General features: G+C 38.6%; 1 protein-coding gene across 1 annotated transcript in view; it reads right to left on the reverse strand.

Moving 5' to 3' along the window:
* The window catches only part of LOC140476440 (RAS guanyl-releasing protein 1-like), a 114,221-nt gene that overhangs the window by 13,890 nt on the left and 76,458 nt on the right, over positions 1–23,873 (reverse strand). Inside the window, exons 11-16 of the mRNA XM_072569052.1 lie at positions 21,752–21,856; positions 19,019–19,128; positions 14,578–14,722; positions 11,866–11,902; positions 10,232–10,375; positions 29–402 (exon numbers count right to left, since the gene is read on the reverse strand). Coding sequence (XP_072425153.1) covers positions 29–402; positions 10,232–10,375; positions 11,866–11,902; positions 14,578–14,722; positions 19,019–19,128; positions 21,752–21,856 — 915 coding nt within the window. The remainder of the gene's footprint in view (positions 1–28; positions 403–10,231; positions 10,376–11,865; positions 11,903–14,577; positions 14,723–19,018; positions 19,129–21,751; positions 21,857–23,873) is intronic.

Below are 23,873 nucleotides of genomic sequence, written 5' to 3' on the forward strand. Positions count from 1 at the left end.
ACGCTCTAAAATGAAACTGGATTTGTACCTTTTCTAGTTGATATAATCGATGCTCCTTGCTAAAGTCGTCATTTTTAGGTTTGTGAAATGATGCCATATTTTCCCATTTCACACACGGTCTTCTACGAGTTGGAAGAGGACTTGGACACAATGGAAGTATGTTTGGGGATAACAGGGATGTGTCTGATGTCTTCATTCTTCCCAAAGAGGTTGCTTGATTTCCAGTGGTATCTGTGTCTGAGCCAGTTATATCAGTCTGTGTGGCCTTGTGCATTACAACAGGCTTCAATCTTACTGAGATCTTCTGGGCTGAGCCCCCCATTAGTACAATAGTGCGGTCTTTGCGTTCAGTATCATTATGCACTTCCTCATTGAAGTATGTAAATGGTCCATCTTCATTTCCTGCAAAAATATTAATGTGAACATTGTGAGAACATTTCTCAACTAACTGAAATATAAAATGTATGAACTACAAGTGACGACTGCAAATAAGTCTTTTTATTATCACATGTATAGTTTCCAGGAGATAAGTGACCTTGATGGGTATCCAATTTAGAAAAGACAAGGTATGGATTGCATTGAATTACTTAAATTGTACAGCAAAGAAACAACCCATTCAGCCTAACCGATCTTTGTCACTGTTTACGGTCTGCATGAATCTCCTCAAACCTCTCCCCAACATTTTATCAGCATTATTTTCTGTTACTTTTTTCATTGTCTGCTTACCTAGTTTCCTCAGAAATGCATCTTTGTACCTTGACTACTTATAAGTACCATTCAAAGCAATATCTGAGTAGAGATATTTATGCTGAATTTCATGTTGGATTTATTAATGACTACATATGGAGGCCTAGTTTTGGTCTCTTAACATGTGGAAACACCTTGTCTAAATCTAGCCTTTCATAACTCGAACTACCTCTTAAAGGTCACCCTTCAGTCTTAAAGTTTTCTAGAGGAAATAATCTATTGAATTTGCTGATAGATTTTTTTTTTAAAAGTTCATAAGATGTGGGTGTTGTTGTCTCGACCATCCAGTATTACCCATCACTAATTGCACAGAGGACACTTAAGAATCAAACACATTCCTGCGCATCTGGAGTCACACGTAGATTAGACTAGGTAAGAATGGCAGATATCCTTCCTGAAATGGCATAAGATGGATTTTGTAGACCATGGTTGCATGGTTGCTATTAGGACAGCATTTTATTCCAGATTTTTTTTGAATTAAAAATGTATCATCTGGCATATCGCCAGAAAATTAGTTTGGGGTTATGGATACTAGTGCAGTGTCATCATTGTCTCCTTGAGCATTCTAGTATTATCCTTTTAAATCTTTATTGCACCGTCTAATATTGTGCACGATACTTTAGTTCTTTCCAATATCATTGCCCATCCCTACTTAGCTGTGAGGAGGTGGTAATGAGCTTTAGTGGCTTGAGACAAGTTCCAACTTCTATAGAAATTACCTTTCTTTATTTGAATTGTTTTTTTATTATGGCCTCATGATCTTGTGATGCTGGTTAATAATTTGTATATCTCTAGCCTAGTTCTCTGCCATTTTCCAATCAAATGTTCTTATTTTATAAGCAGAATGTGGTCTGCTTATTTTTCTTATCAATTTAAATAACTCTGAACGTATCTATGTAGAAAATTGTTCTGCAAGTTTATTAACAGTGTTTTGTCATGACATCCCCACTTTTCTAACAAACTTGGTGTCATTTCCTAATTTTGGGAATGTGCTGCCAATCCCTGAGTCCACCGTTGGTGTAAATGTTGAATGATAATGATCGCAATACTGATCCTTGTGGAACACCACTGCTCAGCTTTTGTGAATCTGCTACTCATAGTTAAGGGCAAGGACAGAGGTCACAGACCCCAGTACTGCTCCTGGCCCAAATATCTCACCCTGCCCTTCACCTGAGCACTGCAACCCCATCCCTTATCTGAGCACTGCAGCTTCCCCTCACTCGAGTGAAGCAACCTTCACCTGAGAATAGTCACCTGACTCTTAACCCATTCTCAGTGGGTTGTATTTACTTTGATCTCTTATTCTAAAATCATGGTCACAGCACATTTTGTATTCACTTGTGGGATGTGGGTGTCAATGGCTGAGCCAGCCTTTATTGCCAATTGCTTGTTGCCCTTGAAAGTGGTGGTGAGTTGCCTTCCTGAACCACTGCAGTTCATGCTGTAGGGAGACCCTCACTGCACTGGAGGGAGACCCACAATGACCTGAGGGAGCCAAGTCCAGGATTTTGTCCCAGTGACAGTAAAGGAATGTCAATGTATTTGCAAGTCATGATGGTGAGTGGCTTGGAGGGGAACTTGCAGGTAGTAGTATTGCCATATACCTATTGCCCTTGTCCTTCTAGATGGAAGTATTTGTGGGCTTGGGAGGAAGTGTCTAAGGATTTGGTGTATTTCTGCCGTGCATCATCTAGGTAGTAGACTCTATGACTTCACAAGTATGGCATGCTCATCCTTGGGGGAGTCCGACATCTCAGTGCATAAAAAAAGGCTGTACATTTGCATTCATCTTCAGCCAGAAGTGGTGAGTGGATGATCCTTCTTGGCCTCATCCAGAGATTCCCAGTGTGACAGGTGCCAATTTTCAACCAGATTCATTCCAAATGATATCAAGAAACAGTTGAATGCACTGGTTGCTGCAAAGGCTGAGGGTCCCAATAATATTTCAGCAATAGTATTGAAGACTTGTATTCCACAACTACCTGTGTCCTGGCTATTCCACGTAGTGACAATACCAGGTTTTAATCACCAAGGTGGAAATTTACTCAGGTATATCCTCTGTACTCAAAACAGTACAAATGAAAATTTCTGCCCTGTCAGTCTACTCTCAATCATTAGTGAAGTTATGGGAAAGATTGTCAACAGGACTATCAAGTGGCACTTTCAAAGGAATAACTTGCTGTCTAATGCTCATTTTGGGTTCTGAGAGGGTCAGCTCCTCACCTCATTACATGGACAAAAGAGTGGAACTGAAATGGTTAGAATGACTACCCTTGGTTTCAAGGCAATATTTAAAAGAGCATGACATCTAAAAGCCCAAACAAAACTGGAATCAATGGGAATTAGCGTGAAAGCTATCTGCTGGTTGGAGTCATACCTAATACAAAGTAAAGTGGCTGTAGTTGTTGGCAGTTAATCATTAGTCTCAGGACATCCCTGTAGGAATTACTCAGATGTGGCATCCTCAGCACAACCATCTTCAGCTGCTCCAATGATGCCCTTCCCTCCATCATAAGGTCAGGAGTGGGATGTTCACTGATGATTGCAATGTTTAGCACCAAACCTGTCACCTTCAACACCGAAACAGTCTATATCCACACGCAACAGGACAATATTCAGGCCAGGTTGATAATATTACACACTACACAAATACCTGGCAACAAACAATTCCATGAGAGAATTTAACCATTGCCCCTTCATTTTCAATGACATTACATTGCTGAATTCCCCAGTGTTAACATCATTAGAGCTTTCTATTGATCAGGAACTGACCTAATCAGCCATGTATACACGAGCAAGTAAGAGGCAAGGAATAGAGGGTGGTGAATCTGTGGAACCCATTGCCACAAGAAGGCCACGGAGGCTAAGTAATTGAGTATATTTAAGACAGAGATAGATAATTTCTTGATTGGTAAGAGGATCAAGGATGATGGGAAGCAGGCAGGAGACTGGGGTTGAGAAATATATCAGCCATGATTGAATATTGGGATAGACTTGATGGGTCATATAACTTGGTTCTGCTCCTATAACCTATGGTCTTATGGTCTTAACTTTGCAGTGAGTAACTCACCTCCTGCTTCCCTGTTGAGTATTTACAACATACAAGTCAGGAATGTGATGGAAAACCCCCCACTTGCACGAATGAGTCAAGCTCCAGCAATGCTCAAGAATGCTGATACCATCTGGGACAACACAGCCCACAACACTGGAGCTCCTTCCACCACCTTCAATACTCCTCTACTTCATCACCAACAGTGACAGCAGAGTCTATCATATACAAGATGCAGTGCAGAAATTAATCAAGGCTCCTTGGCAAGTTGCTTTCAAACCCATGACTCTACTTGTCTTATTATGACCTTGTTTTGCTTTCCCTTTTATCGTTTAATCTTTCCTGCCTCTGACTGTTATCATTTATAGTTCTTTGATTACTTAACCCCAACTATTTAGCTTCCTCTTCACCTGCTTAAAACCTGTTATACATCTAACATTTTCTAATTCCAATCAAAGGTCTTTGACCTGAAGCATCAGGAATATTGTCAGAATTCATTATTATTTACAATGTTTTCTGTTTATATTTTCAGCCTTTATAGTACTTTACTTTGGCAAAAGATGCATCATGATTTTATTGAACAGCAGAAAACAGGCTTGTGGAACTGTGTAGCTGACATCTCCTGTTCCTTATTTTCCTATGGACGTCACTACATGCCATCAATGCAACACTCCCTCAGTATCACGCTGAGTAACAGATTCAATTCTGTGATGTCTTGGAGTGATATTTGAACCCACAATCCTATGACTCAGAGCTGAACACTTTCACGCTATGGGATAATTTTATGAAATAACACTCTCAGTATGGACTCCAGAGACAGATGCAGGTGGGCAGTTCAAGGTAGGTGAGTGGAGGCAAAGTGTATGCCAAATTCCAAATGGATGAATCCAACAAGAGAAGCTCTGTTGATTTTCCCTGTGATGTATTTACTCCATCTTCCCTCCTTAATTAAATGTTGGTTTGGAATTCGATGTCTGGTTTTGCGCTAATCCTAGGGACCGCACTTGGAAGTTGAAGTTAAAATCCTGCCATTACAACCAGTCATTGAATTTAAATTCAATTGAATGATGAATCTAGAATAAAATACTAGTTTCAATAATAATGATCGTTAAATTATCCAATTGTTAGAAACTAATGTCCTTCAGGGGAAGAAATCTACAACCGCTACCTGACATAGTTTACATGTGACTCCAGACCCACAGCACTGTGACTAACAGTCAACTGCCTGCAGAAGTGGCCCAGTATGGCACTCAGTTGCATCACACAGTTCAGAAAAATCAAATAATTTTGACATCAGCTTAGGTACCAGAAACAACAAAACACATCTGGAACAAAAACAGAAAGTGCTAGGGAAAATTAGTAGGTTTGGCAGCATCCGTGGAGAGAAAGCAGGATTAACATTTTCAGTCTGGTGACCTTTCTTCAGAACGATTCTGACAAAGGGCCTCTTGACTCAAAAGGGCCACTTAACTCTGCTTTTCTCTCCACAGATGCTGCTAGACTTGCCGATTTTCTCCAGCACTTCTTGTTTTTTGTTTCAGATTTCCATGATCCATAGCTCTTTGCTTTACTAAAGATGCATCTGACCCAGTTGACTCTGAAAAATCTTTCTGACATCCGTGGGCTCGTGCCAAAATTGGGAGAGCTGTCCCTTGGGCTAATCAATTAACAGCCTGATATTGTCGACTAGATATCATTCCATGAGTATGATTAAGTTCAGACATTGCCATCATATGCATATGTCCTGTTCCACCAGAGGTGGCAGCACAGTGATATACAGTCAGGAGGGAGTATCCCTGGCAGGCCTCAACATTGGCTCTGAGCTTCATGATATCTCATGGAATCAGGTTCAACCCCTCTTGCTGATCATCACCTACTGGCCTTCCTCAGTTGATGAATTTGTGCTCTTCTAGGATGAACACCACTTAGAACAAGTGCTAAGAGTGTCAAAGGTACAACGTACTCGAGGTGTACAGGTTTAATGCACATCACCAAAAGTAGATCAATAGCACCACTACTTGTCAAGTCTTAGAGGAAATCTAAGTCAATGGCGGGTCATTAAAGAACCTTATCCTTATCCTCTCTTGACCTTATCCTCTCCACTGTACCTATCACAGATCCATCTATCCATGATAGCATTGGCCGATCTAAACATTGTGTAATCCTTGTGGAGATGATGTCCTGTCTTTACAGTGAGGTCATGCTCTCTTGTATGTGGTACTACCACCATGCTAAATGTTTTAGTCACAGAACAGATGATCTATCAACTTAAAACTGAATTAAAAATCACACAACACCAGGTTATAGTCCAACAGGTTTATTTGGGAAGTACAAGCTTTCAGAGTGCTGCTTCTTCATCACTAGCTACCTGACGAAGGAACAGTGCTTCAAAAGCTTGTACTTCCAAATAATGTTGCTGGACTATAATCTTGTGGTGTGTGATTTTTAACTTTGTCCTCCCCAGCCCAGCACCTCCATATCATAACTTAAAACCTGAAAATCAATGAATTGCATCCATGGGCCATCAGCAGCAGAATTGTATAACTCTACACAGTTTTGGACTTATTTAAGAAAGGGCATAATCGCTGTAGAAATAGTTCAAAGATGTTTTACTTTGCTGATGAGGAGCTATCTTATGAGGGAATTTTGGTGCATATTCACTAGGGATAAGAAGAATGAGAGATGATCTTAGTGAAACACATAAGATCCTGAAGGGGCGTGACAGAGTAAATGCTGAAAAGATGTTTCCCTTTGTGGGAGAGACTAGAACAAGGGACATTCTTTAAAATAAGGAATTCCTAATTTAAGATGCAACAAGATGATTTTTATCCCAAGGTCATACATGAGTCTTTGGAACTTTTTTCCCAGAGTGTGGTAGATGGAAGGCCATTGAATATTTTTTAAGGCAGAGGTAGATAAATCTAACTAATATGGAGATCAAACTAACAAGGATGTTTAAGAATAGTAGGGGCAGGCAGAAAGGTAGAGTTGAGGCCACAATCTGATCAGCCATGACCTTATTGAATGGTGGACCAGGCATGAGGAGTCAAATGATCTACTCCTGCGTTTCATTTGTATGCTGTATGTATGCTTGTTTTCAGCCACTGTGCTATTACCATCGAACAAGAGGATCAGCCTTGATTCAATGAACAGTGTAGGACAGCATGGCAGGAGCAGCACCAAGCATACCTGAAGATGAGATGCATACAGGACTACAAATAAGTTAAACTGTGGATGTAACATGCTCTAGGCAGTCAAATAATTTCTCACACAAAGAATCACATCAGAACTCTGCAATTCTGTCAAATCTAGTAGTGAATGGTGGTGAACAGGCAACTGGAGGAGGATGCTCCAAAAACATGCTTATCTCCAACGATGGAAGAATGCAGCATATGAGTGCAAAAGGCAAGGTGCATAGAGTTCTGGGGAAAAATATAAACAGCTCACTGCCAAGCCACCGTTAGAAGAAAGTTGGCGGTTGGCTGACAGGGCCAGAAATTAACCAAACCACAGACATAACATAGAGACTCTACTTCTAGAGGAAGTCCTGCCTTCTGGTTGGTAGCTCATACAGTCCATGCAAGCCCACAATGGAGGCCTGATAGATTTCATAGTGAGCTAAATTGGGTAGTTTTGGGCTGAGATGTTTTGGCACCTCAGGGAGGGGAGCCGGAAGGAGACAAAGAGGATGGTTTTTGTAGTATGGGTGAATAAATTATGAAGGATATTATCTTCTCAGGGGTGCCCCCATGCAAAAACACATTTAAAATAAAAATGAAATGCCCACCACTACCCCCCTGCCCATGTCAACCATTTTATGGTGTAGATCAATTGACTTTGATTAAGACAAATGCCTTTTAACAAGCTCAACTCTACTCACAATCTACAATGAAGTGATGGAACAAATCATTAATAGCACTATCATTCAGCAATAACCTGCTCACTGATGCTCAGTTTGTGTTCTGCTAGGCAGACCTCATTATTATCTTGATCCAAAAATCAAAAGAATTAACTTTCATTAGTAATAATAATATGTTGTCCTTGACATCAATTTAACATTTGATAAAATATGGAACAAGAAGCCATAATAAATTTGAGGTTAATGGGAATTGGGGGGAAAACTCTCCACAGGTCATATCAGAGTTGATAAAGCATGGTGCTGGAGAAGACACAGCAGGTCAGGCAGTATCCGAGGAACAAGAGAGTCGATGTTTTGGGGAGGACCCTTCTTCAGGATTCTACAGGTCATATCAAACACAAAGGAGTATGGTTATTGTTGTTGGAAGTTAATTATCACAATCCCTGGGATATCAGTACAGGTAATGCCTTATGCAAAACACCTTCAGCATTTTGTATGCATGACTTTCCTTCAAAAATAATGTCAAAAGTGTGCATGTTTGTGGATGATTTCAAAGCCTTTCAAAAATGTTTTGCAACACCTCAGATGCTGAGGCAGATCGAGTCTGTATGCATAAAGATCTGGACAGCATTTAGGGTTGGGCATAGTACAAAGCAAGTAACATTTGTGCCACACTAATTCCAGGCAATGGCCCCTCCAAGAAAAGGAAATCTAACCATCTTCCCCTGAAATTCAACGTCACTAGTACCAATAAATTTCCCATTATCAACATTCTATGGTTTACCATTGACCAGACATTGAACAGGACCAGCCATATAAATCCTGTGGATACAAGAATATTGGGAATTCTATGGCAAGTAACCCACCTCCTGATGTTCCAATGTCTGTTCATCATCTACAACATACAAGTCAAGACTACAATTAAATACTCTCCATTTACCTGAATAAACACATCTCCAACAACAATCATGAAGCTTGATACCATCCAGGACAAAGCATCCCATTTGATCAGTTCCCTATTCACCACTTTCAAACTTCACTGTGCATCACCAATACATAGTTGCAGCAGTACATCCCAGCTGCAACACCTACTGCAGTAAGCTACCAAGGCTTCTTTGTCAGCACCTTCTAAACCCATGAACACTACCATCTAGAAGGGCAAAGGTAGCAGATAATAGAAACGTCACGACCTCTCCAACTCACATACCATCCTGATTTGGGGTTATATTACTGTTGCTTTATTGCCACTGGATCAAAATCCTGCAACTCCATCTCTAGCAGGAGTGGATGAATATGTAGAGTTCAAGAAGGCACCTCAACATTATCTGTTAGGGATGTGGAATAAATACTGGCACAGCCAACAACATTCACATCCTAAGAGTAAATAAAAGAGGGTATCATATATGTGCAGTTCTTTCATAACTCCATTTTGACTATTGAAGCTTAATTTTCACTGTTTCATGTTACTATTGCTCGACAATTCCAAGATTATCCACATTCAAATTAAGAACAAAAAAAGCACTCTTAGGCTGATTAGTTCTGAAAATGTACAGATATAGTGCAAAAATCATTTACACAAAATACTCTAATGTGTTGAAATTTGTTATCTGTGGTCTGTTTTTATCTGTGGTATAGATTTGGTTAATCAGCAATTGCATTATTGTTGTATCATTCATCTAACAGGACAATAAAAGGTCAATTAGTTTGGCTTTGGTCTTTTCTGATTCAGCAATTTCTTTGTTCCTGTAATAAGGAAGGAGTTTTCCCAAACTAGTTGAGAGGGTGGTAAAGATGCTGTTCTCTCACATTTGTTGACAATTTATGAGATAAGAAGTCTCAAATTTGTGAGCATTATCTCAAGCCATTATCTCTACTGTTCACTGAACCATAACTATGGGCAATTGTTGAAGGGTGATTCTATCTCGTATCCCTCAGGGTACTCAGATGTACATGATGACAGGATAAATAAGAGAGGCTCATGCTGCCTTTACAATACTGATAGATTCCCAAAGCCTGTTACATTGCTGCAGTGATCTTTTAAGTGTTTAGGTAAGTAAAATAGGAGGTAAAATTATCTAGGAAAATAATCAATTTTATTTATCTCATAGAAACTAGGTTCTTAATGACACGGACAGAGAACTAGGAGTAAGACACCCACAAATTTATTTTCTTGGCTAGTGCTAGTTTGTGTTTTGGAAGGGCAAGACAGACAGAAAAGCCATTAAGATTATATAAATTATATATATATTGATATATATTAACTTATATGTTAGATTACACAAATAATTTCAAAGATAATATAAAATATAACAAGAAAGAAAATAATAAGAAAGATGATTGCTTTTTATCTTCTATATAATACCCATCATTTAAACCTTCTCAAATATTTTTGAAAGTGTTTAACAAACGAAAGTACTTAAATTCTGTCAAGCACCAGGAATAATCAGTACTCAAAGATATGCATCTAATATTTCAATCAATGTGAATGTTTTTTATCCTCAATATATTAATATTTAGAAAAGGTTACAATTTTCAAAAAGTTTAACAGTACAATTCAATGGAAAGAGTAATATTACCAATGTTTAGGCCTTTGGTTTCTGCAGAGCAAAGTGCAGGAGCAGAGGAGCTTGAGGTTTGACTGGCATCTGTGGTCTTGGCTTTATTTTTGCATTCCAGCACCACCAAGTCTCGACACTGTTTGTGACAGTTCATACCACAATCTGCAATCAGAAATGCATCATATTGTGGGCATCAAAATGAAATGGCTATCAAATTTGACATCAATGGTAACTCACAAAATGCTCTGTGCAATAAGGTTGAAATACGGTTAAAATTTTGTGTATTAAAATATTCAGAAAGTGAAAGATTTAATGCAGCAATTCCAATCTTTCATGCTCAGGTGGTAGACAAGAGCAGTTTGATCTTTGTAAAGCTTGATGTATTAACCTGAGCAAATATAACAATATAAGTAGTTCTTCTAGTCCCATAACATTGCATACAACTTTAGAAAAGATTGTTGCATTTTTTGTAAATTGGTTGTTCTATTTCAGATGGTTTACATGCTAATTTAAAGATAATTTCACAATCTCAACATCTATAAGCTTGTAATCCTTTGCACATACAAACTCCCTCCCAAAAGTATATTTTTAAATCTCTCGTGCCCTCTTGAATGTTGAAGTCTTGTAAAGAAGGCTCCCTCCAAAATTATTTTCAGAGCACTATTTGGATGTCTTTCACACATTAGTTGCTAGCTGGCTTCTTCATTGACTTCCCAGCCTTTAGTGTTGTTAACATTTTGTTATGTGCATTAATGGAGATGGTTCTACACAGTGAAGTCACACAATTTAGGAATTGGGTTGAGACCACATAATCTTATTTTACATGGGATCTTTTCAGATAACAGAAAAATACTTTCATTTCATCAGTCTGTCATGGGTTGCTGACTCCTAATGCTGGAATGTAAACAATGTTTTCAAAATACATCAGTGTGAACATACATTTTAATATTTTTACAGCCCATCACCACAAGCTCTTATGCCAATATTTACAGCATCTCTATGATGTCTCCTAGGTCAATGTACTTTGTTTGGCCACTCATCCAAATTGTTATATTCTTCACACACATAAGCAAAGGAAGGATTTTCAAATGATTAGCTGGATGTAATCAGCCTAGAATAATAGGAGTGTAAAAAACATATGCTTTCTAACTTAAAATTCACTATTCAATTCATTGAAAGCCTTAAATGGCTTTTAAATACCTTTTTAAGAGTCTTAAGTTATTTATAATTTCACGAATGAAACAAATTTGATTCAGGAAACATTTTAATGTTTGGTAGTTGAGTGTTTATATTAAGTTGTTGGTTAACAGACTACGCATTATGGTTAGATCATGATCACCACTTCTCATTATTTACACCTATTTAAAAGTGTGCAAAAGGTTAGAAGTTGCACATTGTTTGGTTTCAATAAGCTCTTAAGCAAAATGTTGATTTCTGGAAGAACATTATTTAGATACAATCTGGATTAGGTGATAAAGCGCATACTATTAACTGTGTATAAAGCTATCAGAAATAGTAAAAATGAGTTTGTATAATTGCAGTTGTAAATCCATTAATCTAGCAAATTCACTGATCTATCTAAATTAGTTTACCAAACGCATGATAACAATTAATACAGTTCTTAAATATAATTATTTTATAACACCATTTACCTCTGCATCTGTACCCTTGTTTTATAACACCCCAGATCTGAAAAAAAGGAATTATTTTAATTTTGAAAATATGCAATTTGACAGACCTGAACACATTTAACATTTTTCAGAAAAACAAAAAGAAACTGAAAGACTTGTTGTTCTTGAAGTGATGCTTTGCCCATCCCTGTTTACTCTGAGGACATTAAATCTCAAAAATATAGCTTTGGCGCAAGAACCTAAAGGGTAGAGGTGGACAATTTCCTACCCTGAAGTTCATCCAGTTGGGTTTATCCAACAATCAGGCAGCTCTTCTGATCATTGTCAGATGATATCCAAAATCTACCAGATTTATTCAGTTCAATTCCCTAATTTAATTGGAGTAAGGTAAATTTTAATGGTATGAGACAAGAACTTTCAAAAGTTGATTGGAGTAGACTGTTCACAGCTAAAAAAAATGTCTGACAAGTGGGAGGTATTCAAGAATGTGATGATGAGAGTTCAGAGGCATTTTGTTCATGTTAGAGTGAAGGGTATGGCTGGTAAGATTAAGGAACAAAATCGATGAATAAAAATATTGAGGTTCTAGTCAAGAATAAAAGAAAGTCTTATTTTAGAAATAGACAACTTGGTTTAATTAAATCTCTTATCAATATAAAGAGTGTAGGGGCATTCTTAAGAGAGAAATTAGGAAGGCAAAGAAGGGAAATGAGATAGCACTACAGATAAAGTTAAGGATAATCCAAAGAGATTCTTACAAATACACTAAGAGCAAGAGGATAACTAGACAGAGGGTAGGGCTTCTTAAAGATCAAGGAGGTCATCTTTGTGTTGAACCCCAGGAGATGGGAAAGATACTAAATGAATATTTAGCACTAATTTTTACTGTGCAGAAAGAAATGGAGAGGAATAAACTTTGATGTTTTAAAAACAGTTCACATTACAGAGGAGGAAGTTCGGAGAGCTTAGAGAATATAAAAGTGGATAAATCTCTTGGACCTGATCTAATGCACCTTGGAACATTGTGGGAAGTAAGAGAGGAAATTATAAGACCTCTTGCAGAAATATTTGCATCATCTATAACAATGGGTGAAGTACCTGCTGACTGGAGGGTGGCTAGTGTTGTACCTTTGTTTAAGAAGGTTTGTAAGGAAAAAGTGGGGAACTTTAGACCTGTGAGTCTAAAGTTGTGGGTAAATTGTGGAGGCAACAATAAAAGAGGGGATTTATGGACATTTAGAGAGGCAAAAAATCATTAAAGATAGTCAGCATGGTTTTGCGCGAGGAAAATCGCGTCTCACAAACTTGAGTTAGTTTTTGAAAAAGTTACTAAAATGATTGATGATGGCAGAGCAATAGACGTTATTTATTTGGATTTTGGTAAAGCCTTTGACAAGGTTCCGCATGGTTGGCTAATTGTAAAGTTAGGTCACATGGGATTCAGGGTGAACTTGCCAACTGGATACATAAATGGCAGGAGACAGAAAGTGGTGGTGAAGGGTTGCTTTTTAAACTGGAGACCTGTCACCAGTGGTGTTCCACAGGGATTGGTTCTGGATCCACTTTTGTTTCTCATTTATATGAATGGTTTGGATGAGAACATAGAAGGCATGGTTCATAAATTTTCAGACTGACACCAAAATTGGTAGCATTGTAGACAGTGAAGAAGGTTTTCTAAGATTACAAAGGGATCTTGATTAACTGGGTGAATGGGCTGAAAAATGGCAGATGGAGTTTAATCTGAATAAATGTGAGGTATTGCATTTTGGTACAACAAACAAGGTTAGGGCTTATACAATTAGTGGTAGGACCTTGGATCGTGTTGTAGAACAGAGGGATCTAGGGATCCAGGTACATAATTCTTTGAAGTTTGCGTCACAAATAGACAAGGTGGTTAAAAAGGTAATTGGCACGTTTGCCTTCATTGCTCAGTGCTTTGAGTAGAAGAGTTTGGAAGTCATGTTGAGGTTGTACAGAACATTGATGAGACCTCTTCTGGAATACTGTGACCAATTCGGGTTGCCCAGTTATAGGAAGGATATTATCCAGCTGGGGAGGGTTCAGAAGAGATGCCAGGTATGGAAGGTTTGAGTTGTAAAGAAAGACTGGATAGGCTGGCACTTTTTTTCACTAGAGTGTAGGAGGTTGACAGGCAATCTGATAAAAGTTTATAAAATAATGCCGTATTAATGGTAGTTGTCTTTTCCCTAGGATGGGGAATTTCAAGAGTAGAAGGCAAATTTTTAAAGTGAAAGGAGAGAGATTTTAAAAAGACATAGGAGGCAATTTTTTTTACATGGGGGGTGGTTCACGTGTGGAATGAACTTCCTGAGAAAGTAGTGGATGTGGGTACAATTACAATGTTATAAATACATTTGGATAGATACATGAATAGGAAAGGTTTGGAAGGGTATGGGCCAGGGGCAGGCAGGTGGGACTTGTTTAGTTTGGGATTATATTTGGCATGGACTGGCTGGACCGATGGGTCTGTTTCCAAGCTGTATGATTTGATGACTCAATGTCATGGTGTGATTTGACCTCTAGATTACTAGGACAGTAGCACAGACAATAACTTCTTATGGCTATTACACCAATGAATAGTAAAGCTATCATCTATAACTCATTACTTTTCAGACTACATTTAGATAAAATATTTATAGCATTTTTTTCAGTCATCAACAGTTGCTCAGTGACATCTTACAAGCTGGGAGACTATAGGTTAAATCAACTTACAAATCCAGCACAGTTGTCACAGAAAGTTGGTTTCAGATATGTTGTCTCCTGGAAATTATGCAGAAAGCCGAGGACTGATTTCGAGAAGATGGAGCTGGATCTCATGAAGTAGGCTGTAATTTCTTCTCTGCTTATTAGACCTTCACTGTTAAATGAGAATCCTTCATTGCTAAAGATCTTATACAAACTTGGAATGACATAAATACAATAGGAACTCTATCAAACATATTCAGTTAAATTGGTAACTGATAGAGAATAGGTTACCATTTAAATCTTTATTATCTTTATCATTCATTAATGGAAACATAAATAATTTATTCTGCAGAGATCACTACACACTATTTTACATAACATTTTAACTAATTCATATCAGTAGTGAATACAATCAAACAATTCTTCCTTGGGCAAATCTGTCATTTAGTGACGGTTTATTATGATATTCAAGCACTGCACACTAGTGATTTTGATACAGTCTCAGTAAATATCAAAGATATGCACCTCAATATTGCATTTTAAGAAGGTATGCAGTTTGTTAGTTTTTATTAATAGAGGGACTGAATTTCGGAACCATGAGGTCATGCTGCAGCTGTATAAAATTCTGGTGCAGCTGCACTTGGCGTGCAGTTCTGGTCACCACATTATAGGAAGGATGTGGACGCTTTGGAAAGGGTTCAGAGGAGATTTACCAGGATGTTGCCTGGTATGGAGGGGAGGTCTTACGAGGAAAAGCTGAGGGACTTGAGGCGATTTTGTTAGAGAGAAGAAGGTTGAGAGGTGACTTAATTGAGACATATAAGATAATAAGAGGGTTAGATAGAATAGATAGTGAGAGCCTTTTTCCTCAGCTAGCATGAGGGGGCATAGCATTAAATTGAGGGATTATATAGGTATAGGACAGATGTCAGAGGTAGTTTCTTTACTCAGAGAGTCGTATGGGTGTGGAGCGCATAGCCTGCAACAGTAGCAGACTTGCCGACTTTAAGGGCATTTAAATGGCCAGGGGATATATATATATATCTTAATAAAAATGGAATAGTGTAGGTTAGATGGGCTTCAGATTGGTTTCACAGATCAGCGCAACATCGAGGGCTGAAGGGCCTGTACTGCGCTGCAATGTTCTATATTCTATATTTCAGATGTTCTTTTATGAAAGCAAAGAAACTTCAGTTACATTTGTAACTTCCATTGGTACAGTCATTACTAATTTTGATGGGTGAAAAGTGTGGTGCTGGAAAAGCACAGCCAGCCAGGCAGAATCCAAGGAGCAGGAGAATCGATGTTTTGAGTCTAAGCTCTTCATCAGGAATGTCTTGCTCAAAATATCGACTCTCCTGCTCCTTGGATGCTGCCTGACCTGTTGTGCTTTTCCAGCACCACATTTTTGACTCTGACCTCCAGCATCTGCAGTTCTCACTTTCACCTAACTTTGAGGGGTGCGGTGTAAAATGAATGAAATCATACTTGCGCCCAAGGAACTTGGAGTTCCACCTCAGGAGTTTTATGTTATCCTCCAACAGTGATGGAGGTACAACATCATTGGTAGCAAACAAAAGTGCATATATAACATATTGGTATGGTGCCTGGCCATGGGTAGACTTAGATTTCAGATTACAATAACAACATTGCTGGCTTTTCTGGGCAATGTTAGCCCGCACGGTTCCTCCTCCAAAACTGACAATATCTGCAGCACAAATCTGTACTGCCTTTTCAACATACATTGTGAATGGGCTATGTTCTCAGACACTAGGGAACACATTGAGGGAGCTGCCGCACGAGGTACATCTGCATAAAGAGACTATTAGAAAATGCTTTTAAGTGCACTTTTGATTACATTCGTCTGTGCAGTGATGATTTGTTGACTGATTACAACTTGAAATACGTTTTAAAGATTTTCTGCCAGATATATTTTTCTTTCACTGGTGCCAAATAAAAGAGAATGTCTTTGTTCTTAGACTAATAATCGATGTATGAGCACCGAACATTCTGCTAACTATAGTGTATTTCTCTAGTGTCAAGCATTACAATTACAAACCAATAAGAAATGTGCCCTGCAAAAGATCCTATCTTCTGCGATGTATGAGTTGGTTGATGTTAACTAGTCAACTAGACCTTTGTTAATTTAGTATGTCTTTCTGTTGCTATGCATATAAATTGGTTCATTTTTGTAGACTAACAATTTTTTGCAGCAAAGTTTGTGGAATTTATGAGTCATGTCCATATCTGTGTTTTTTTTAGAAGTTAATACTTTGTAATTTTTTGGAGCAGAAAATGACAGAAGGATCAGATGCATAAATCATCTCAATTTTAGATGTTCGAGCACAACAAACTTAGAACTAACTACAAGGATGGAAAGCATAAAGAAACTGTGATTGTTTTCCTTAGAAGAAACAGAGCAAAGGGGAGATTTTATGTAAGTATTCAAAGTTATGAAGAATGTTGATCAGGAGTTAGGGAAAAATAGTTTCCACTGGCAAGGAAGTCAATACCCAGAAGGTACATAGGGTGGCATGGTGGCTCAGTAGTCAGCACTGCTGCCACACAGCACCAGGGACCCGGGTTTGATTCTCTGTCAGGTGACAGTTTCTGTGGAGTTTGCGGATTCTCCCTGTATCTGTGTGGTTTTCCTCCAGGTCCTTGTTTCCTTCCACAGTCCAAAGCTGTGCAAGTTAGGGTGGAATGGCCATAGTGTCTGGGGCTATGCAGACCAGGTGCATTAGCCATGGAAAATATAGGGTAATAGGGATGGGATATGGGGTGGGTCTGGGTGAGATGCTCTTAAAAGGTCAGGGTGGACTCGATGGGCTGAATCACCTGCTGCCACACTAAGGATGAACGATTCTATAGAAAGATGGATAATAGGAGCAGCCTTTGGAGCCTGCTGCACCTTTTAACATGATCATGGCTGATCTTCCGATTCAGTACCCTGTTTCCATCTTTGTCTCATGCCCTCTAATCCTTCAGCTCTAAGAGCTACATTTAACTTCTTCTTGAAAGCATTAAAAGTTTTGGCCTGAACCGCTTTCTGTGGCAGAGAATTCCACATCCTCACCACCCTCTGACTGAAGAAATCTTTCCTCATTTCAGTCCAGAATGGCCTATCCATATCCTTTGTTCGTGAGCCTTGTTTCTAGACTCTCTTGGGAACATTCTTCCTGTGTTTACACTGTCTTGGCCTTAGAACTTTATACATTTCTAGGAAATGTTTGAATCTCCAGTGATTACAGACCCAACCAATCCAGTCTCTCTTCATACGTTAGTCCTGCAATCCCAGGAGTCAGTATGGTAAACCTTTCTTGCACTCCGTCACTAGCCAGAATATCCTTCCTCAGATAAGGTGACCAAAACTGCATGCATGTATTGCAATTGACAAAAGCACACATGGGAGAAAGAGGAGATTAAAAATACAAAATGCTGGAAATGCTCCGCAGGGCAGAGGGGAAACAGAGTTATGTTTCAGGCGGGTATTACAGGAGAATTTAACTCAGCAAGCTATGATCTGGGATGTATGTAGTTGGTTTCAATGGGATAGAATTTGCTGAGGGAGGATTTCATGACATGGTCTGTGAGTTGGTTGCTTTTCCCTCCTCATTCAGTTTTAAGCTATGCTTACTCTTCAAATTGCCACATGTGTAAATTTACAATGGGGCAGCTGGGATTGGGATGCATACTGGACTCTATCCTGTTCAGCAGTGAAATTTAAGGATTAAAAATTAACAATTGCAATGGAGGGGAAGATAGAGTAAATTAGAATCAAACTTGAAATTAGAAGTGGAATTTAAATTTTTTGTCACATGTCCTCAAGTTACAAAAGAACAGGAGGACAGTGAAAAATGTACAATGTTGCAGGCATCTTGGGTGGCACAGTGGTTCAGTGGTTAGCACTGCTGCCTCACAGCACCAGGGACACGGGTTTGATTCCAGCCTTGGCTGACTGTCTGTGTGGAGTTTGCGCATTCTCCCCGTGTCTGTGTGGGAGGGCTGGTGTGGACTTGTTGGGTCAACTGGCCTGTTTCCACACTGTAGGGAATCTAATCTAATATAGCATCATCATAGGTGCAAACCTTAGGTAGAGAAAATAAATAAAAACGTTATGCTATATTTGACATGAAAGGCAAAACAAAGGGAAGAAAAGAAAAGATTAAGCCAGAAACTCAGGTCCAATTTTCAAAAGGGAATTGGCAGAGCTCTTAGGAAAAGAGTGAGGGAATATGTCTAATTAAATAAATAATTCATGGCAAAGGCTTACTGGGCAAAATGGCCTTCTCTGTTCCATATGATTTCACTCTGTGTAGGAAACAAATAAATTTAAACCAACGAGGTGACAGTGTCTTTCTCAATGCCCTTCAATCCAAAATGCATATTTACTTATAGTCTGTTCTGCTACTTGCTGTTGCTTCATTGAAATATTTTGTACTGCTCTGACTGACATTGCTGTACTCACCAATCTTTGTCCATAACACAGAAGGAAAATGGAAAACTTGCAGCGATCTTTTCAAACTCCTCTTGGGAAATATAGCCATCCTGATCATGGTCGTAATTTTTAAAGACAGACTGCATTGGATAAGCAAATGAATAACATAACAAATGGTCAAACAACAGAAATGGGTTCATGAGTTATACTAGTAATTATGTTCATGTAAATTAGAAAGGATGCTCATTTATCTCTCCATCCCAGAGGCTCCCTGCATCATTTCTGATGAAGAGTTTTTGCCCAAAACATCAATTTTCCTGCTTCTCGGATGCTGCCTGACCTGCTGGGCTTTTCCAGCACTACTCTAATTTTGACTCTGATCTCCAGCATCTGCAGTCCTCACTTTCGCCTTATCTAATTCTGTCCCTATTGCACTAATTTCCCTTTGAAAATTGGTATCTAATTTCATCAAGATATCTCTGAACTATTGAGTGTCATAAGGCCCTGTACTTCTGAACCACAATATTCTGTTGCGATTTGTACTCCATCTGACTTCAAATTACTAACTCTGATGTAACTCACTGAGGGTGGGGATTCCACTGAAAACTCATGACAGATCACATCAAGAAGCATTAATGTACCACCTTCTCACATACTTCTTGCAAAATTAAAATGTTTAAACTTTTTGTTTAGAATGTAGTGAAGTCAATCACTTTAACAAATACAGAGCTTTTGTTGAAATAAATGTTATCATACATTCAGCTTTCAAACATCAAAAAGTGGCTAAAGCCTATCCTTAATTGCTCATTGTTGCAAATCCACTGTGTTAGAGACAATTACTATGTACCTTGCCGTTTTGAAGTTTAGTTACTGGTACAAGATGAACTCTATTTATGTATTACTTTTTATTCTTTTTGAAACTCAAAATGGCGCTGAATTTTGGTGATAAAACACTTTTCACTGTAGCTTTCTAGATATATTTGTTATATATGTAGTGAACATATAACATATATATCTATAGATACATTAGTAGTATTCTTGCTAGGGACTGTATTGTACAATTTTTATGCAATGGCAGTGGAGTGAAGTGTTCAGCCAATAGCCATTTACTTTTGTCAAAACCAAAATCAAAAGTGCATTTTACTTATTCTTTTAGAAAAGCTTGTTTTGTTTAAAACACAATCAATAGATACAGAAGCAATTGAATGAATTCTGGATTGGCATCCACAGAATCCTTGTGTTCAGTGAATATGGTTATTCTCTGCAACAAATGCATACCAACACATTAAACTTCTCCAGCATATGTATCTATAAAAGGAAGGCTTGTATCATTACATTGAATCCTTCCACAAATTCCTACTCTTTTCCAAACAAAGCATGAAAGTGTGATAAAAAGTTGAGTTTCAAGTAAAGTTTCAACAACCATGGGGGCAGAAGCAGAGACACGCAGGTGATAACAATACCAAATATAAATGTGCTTTCCTGGAGGGGGATGAAGGAAGGCATAGCTGCCCCTTACACACACTGGGTATAACCAATCCAGCTCAGTAAGGGCCTCTAGCTTCTGCAGACAGTGGGGGCAATTTAGCTGATTGGAGGTGACCTCCATGCAACAGGTCAGAGGACAGGAGCTTCAGGTATGCTTACAAACCTAACTGTGTGTAACGTCTATTGTAGGGCACCCTCCACTACAGCAGTGGCCCAGCTTCATATGGCATGGAAACCTACCACTTCTTTCAAGTTGGAATGTCTAGTCAGCCTCTAAAGTCGACTTGTATTTCTTAATTGTATGGCATGCCCACACTCTGGTCATGAAATTGGCTGCATTGGGTAAATCATAATGAGTGATTATTTCTCACATAGTGCATCTACTCATTTGAGTTTGCCAGTTGAGTTCAAAAGTCTACAGGAAAATCAAGCTTCAGATGTTTAGAATTCATGGTCTGAGTCTTCTTCTGTAATGCTCAGTGCATCCTTAGATTGCAAGAGGTCACATTGCGGCTATACAGGGCGTTGGTTAGGCCACTGTTGGAATATTGTGTGTAATTCTGGTGTCCTGCCTATCGGAAAGATGTTATCAAACTTGAAAGGGTTCAGAAAAGATTTACAAGGATGTTGCCAGGGTTGGAGGATTTGAGCTATGGGGAGAGGCTGAACAGGCTTGGGGCTGTTTTCCCTGGAGCGTCAGAGGCTGAGGGGTGACCTTATAGAGGTTTACAAAATTATGAGGGGCATGGATAGGGTAAATAGGCAAAGTCTTTTCCCTGGGGTTGGGGAGTCCAGAACTGGAGGGCATAGGTTTAGGGTGAGAGGGGAAAGATATAAAAGAGACCTAAGGGGCAACATTTTCACGCAGAGGGTGGTACATGTATGGAATGAGCTGCCAGAGAAAGTGGTGGAGGCTGTTACAATTGCAACATTTAAAAGGCATTTAAAAGGATGGATATGTGAATAGGAAGAGTTTGGAGGGATATGGGCCAGGTGCTGGCAGGTGGGACTAGATTGGGTTGGGATATCTGGTCAGCATGGAAGAGTTGGACCAAGGGGTCTGTTTCCGTGCTGTACATTTCTATGACTCTATGACTCTATAAATCTTAAACATTCTTTCTGTTCAATATGCTCTGTTAATAAAAATCTAACACTTTTGGAGGATAAATGCTTGTGAAGAAATATAATGGAGGGTTTTCTTGTTGGTTGCAATAAAATGAAAAGAAAGCTAGAATTAAATATATGACACAGCACTGACAGCAGGAAAAAACTTACGTCAACCATGCGCTGAACATGCTTACTGATCGTCTTGGGATCAGGCTTTGTTGAGACTCCAGGGGCCCAGTCTGCTACTACAGGTGGCTTACAAGGAGTTGCTGGCTAAATGGTACAATCATAAACAGCAATTGGTTACTTCCATCCATGAGTAAAACACATTATTTTCAAATGTTGATATTGCAGTTGGATACTTCAGTCAGTCAGCAATTTATACAATCAATAGAATTTTGAACACAATTTGTTTTCTGCATTAGTAACTGAATAAGAACCTAATTTAAGTCACTTGTGCCAAACTGCACAGCTTATTGTGACTTGTCTATTCTAACTGGGTTAAGACATTCATTGAATACAAAAAAAGCAGATTTTCCTTTTTACAATACACATCATATTTTAGTTATATTTATCTTGCAATAGTTTCTAATTTAATAAAGAAATTATTATCAAGGAATGTGAAAAGAAGGTAAATTATTCTTCTATACATAAGTAACAAGAGAAAAACTGGACAAGAACAAGTTTACTTTTAGTTACAAGCAGGACTTATACACTTAATGGTAAGGTCCTATGGAGTGTTGCTGAACAAAGACACCTTGGAGTGCAGGTTCATAGCTCCTTGAAAGTGGAGTCACAGGTAGATAGGATAGTGAAGAAGGCGTTTGGTATGCTTTCCTTTATTGATCACAGTATTGAGTACAGGAGTTGGGAGATCATGTTGTGGCTGTACAGGACATTGGCTAGGCCACTTCTGGAACATTGCATGCAATTCTGGTTTCCTTCCTATCAGAAAGTTGTTGTGAAACTTGAAAAGGTTCAGAAAAGATTTACAAGGATTTTGCCAGGATTGGAGGATTTGAGCTATAGGGAGAGGTTGAATAGGTTGGGCTGTTTTCCCTGGAGCGTCAGAGGCTGAGGGGTGACCTCATAGAATTTTATAAAATGTTGAGGTGCATGGATAGAATAAATAGACACAGTCTTTTCCCTGGGGTAGGGGAGTCCAGAACTAGGGGACATAGGTTAAGGGTGAGAAGGGAAAGATATAAAAGAGACTTCAGAGGCAACCTTTTCACGCATAGGGTGGTATGTTACGGGATGAGCTGCTAGAGGAAGTGGTGGAGGCTGGTACAATTGAAACATTTAAAAGGCATCTGGATGGGTATATGAATAGGAAAGACTTGTTGGGATATGGGCTGGGTGCTGGTAAGTGAGAATAGATTAGGTTGGGATATCTGGTTGGCATGGATGAGTTGGACCGAAGGATCTGTTTCTGTTCTGCACTTCTCTATGACTCTATAAATGATCAATTCATAGGTAATCACTTTGAAATGCTGGAAGTATTGAATAATTGCTTTGCCTCAACATTCAAAGGGAAATTGACATATTATAAATTGCTTTGCTGTGGATATAGACAGTTATTTGTGGCTATTCTTGAAATTGCATTTTACAAAGGTTCATGGCATTTTTTCAAAGAAATCTTCCTTTGCAGCTAAAGATACACATGTACCTTGAATTTTTACATTGGCTCAGTTTTTAAGAAAGGTCACTGGACCTGAAACCTTAACTCTGCTTTCTCTGCACAGATGCTGCTGGACCTGCTGAAATTTTTCCAGAAATTTGTTTTTGTTTCTGATTTCCAGCATCCTCAGTTCTCTCAATTTTTTTTACATTATAATAGGAAAACATTCACCAAGTAAAAATACAAGAACAAGGAGACAGCTTCTAAATGGAAGTTTGAACTTGAACAAATATTGAATTATCTAATTTATTTGAATAAGTAACAAAAGGGTATATAAGTCTAATACAGTCAACATAATATTTGAATTTTCAGAAGGAATTTAATAAGGTTTCATAATGTAAACTGATGACAAAGATCAGATCCTTGGAATCGGGGACAAGAAGCAGAACAGAGAGCAAGCTAGCTACTAAACAGAAAACTGGCAGTAGGCTTGCAAAAAGTAGATATTTATTTAGGTGGTTTGGAATTGGGGTATCAAATAAAATTTCAAAAGTCATGGACAATACCAAATTGAAGTGTGTAATAAATGCAGAGGTTTACAGTGAAAAGTGCAGGAAGACACAAAGAGCTTTGCAGAATGAACATGGAATTGATACAAGCTTTCAACAG

The sequence above is a fragment of the Chiloscyllium punctatum genome, chromosome 4, assembly GCF_047496795.1.
Source record: "Chiloscyllium punctatum isolate Juve2018m chromosome 4, sChiPun1.3, whole genome shotgun sequence".
Classification (NCBI taxonomy): domain Eukaryota; kingdom Metazoa; phylum Chordata; class Chondrichthyes; order Orectolobiformes; family Hemiscylliidae; genus Chiloscyllium; species Chiloscyllium punctatum.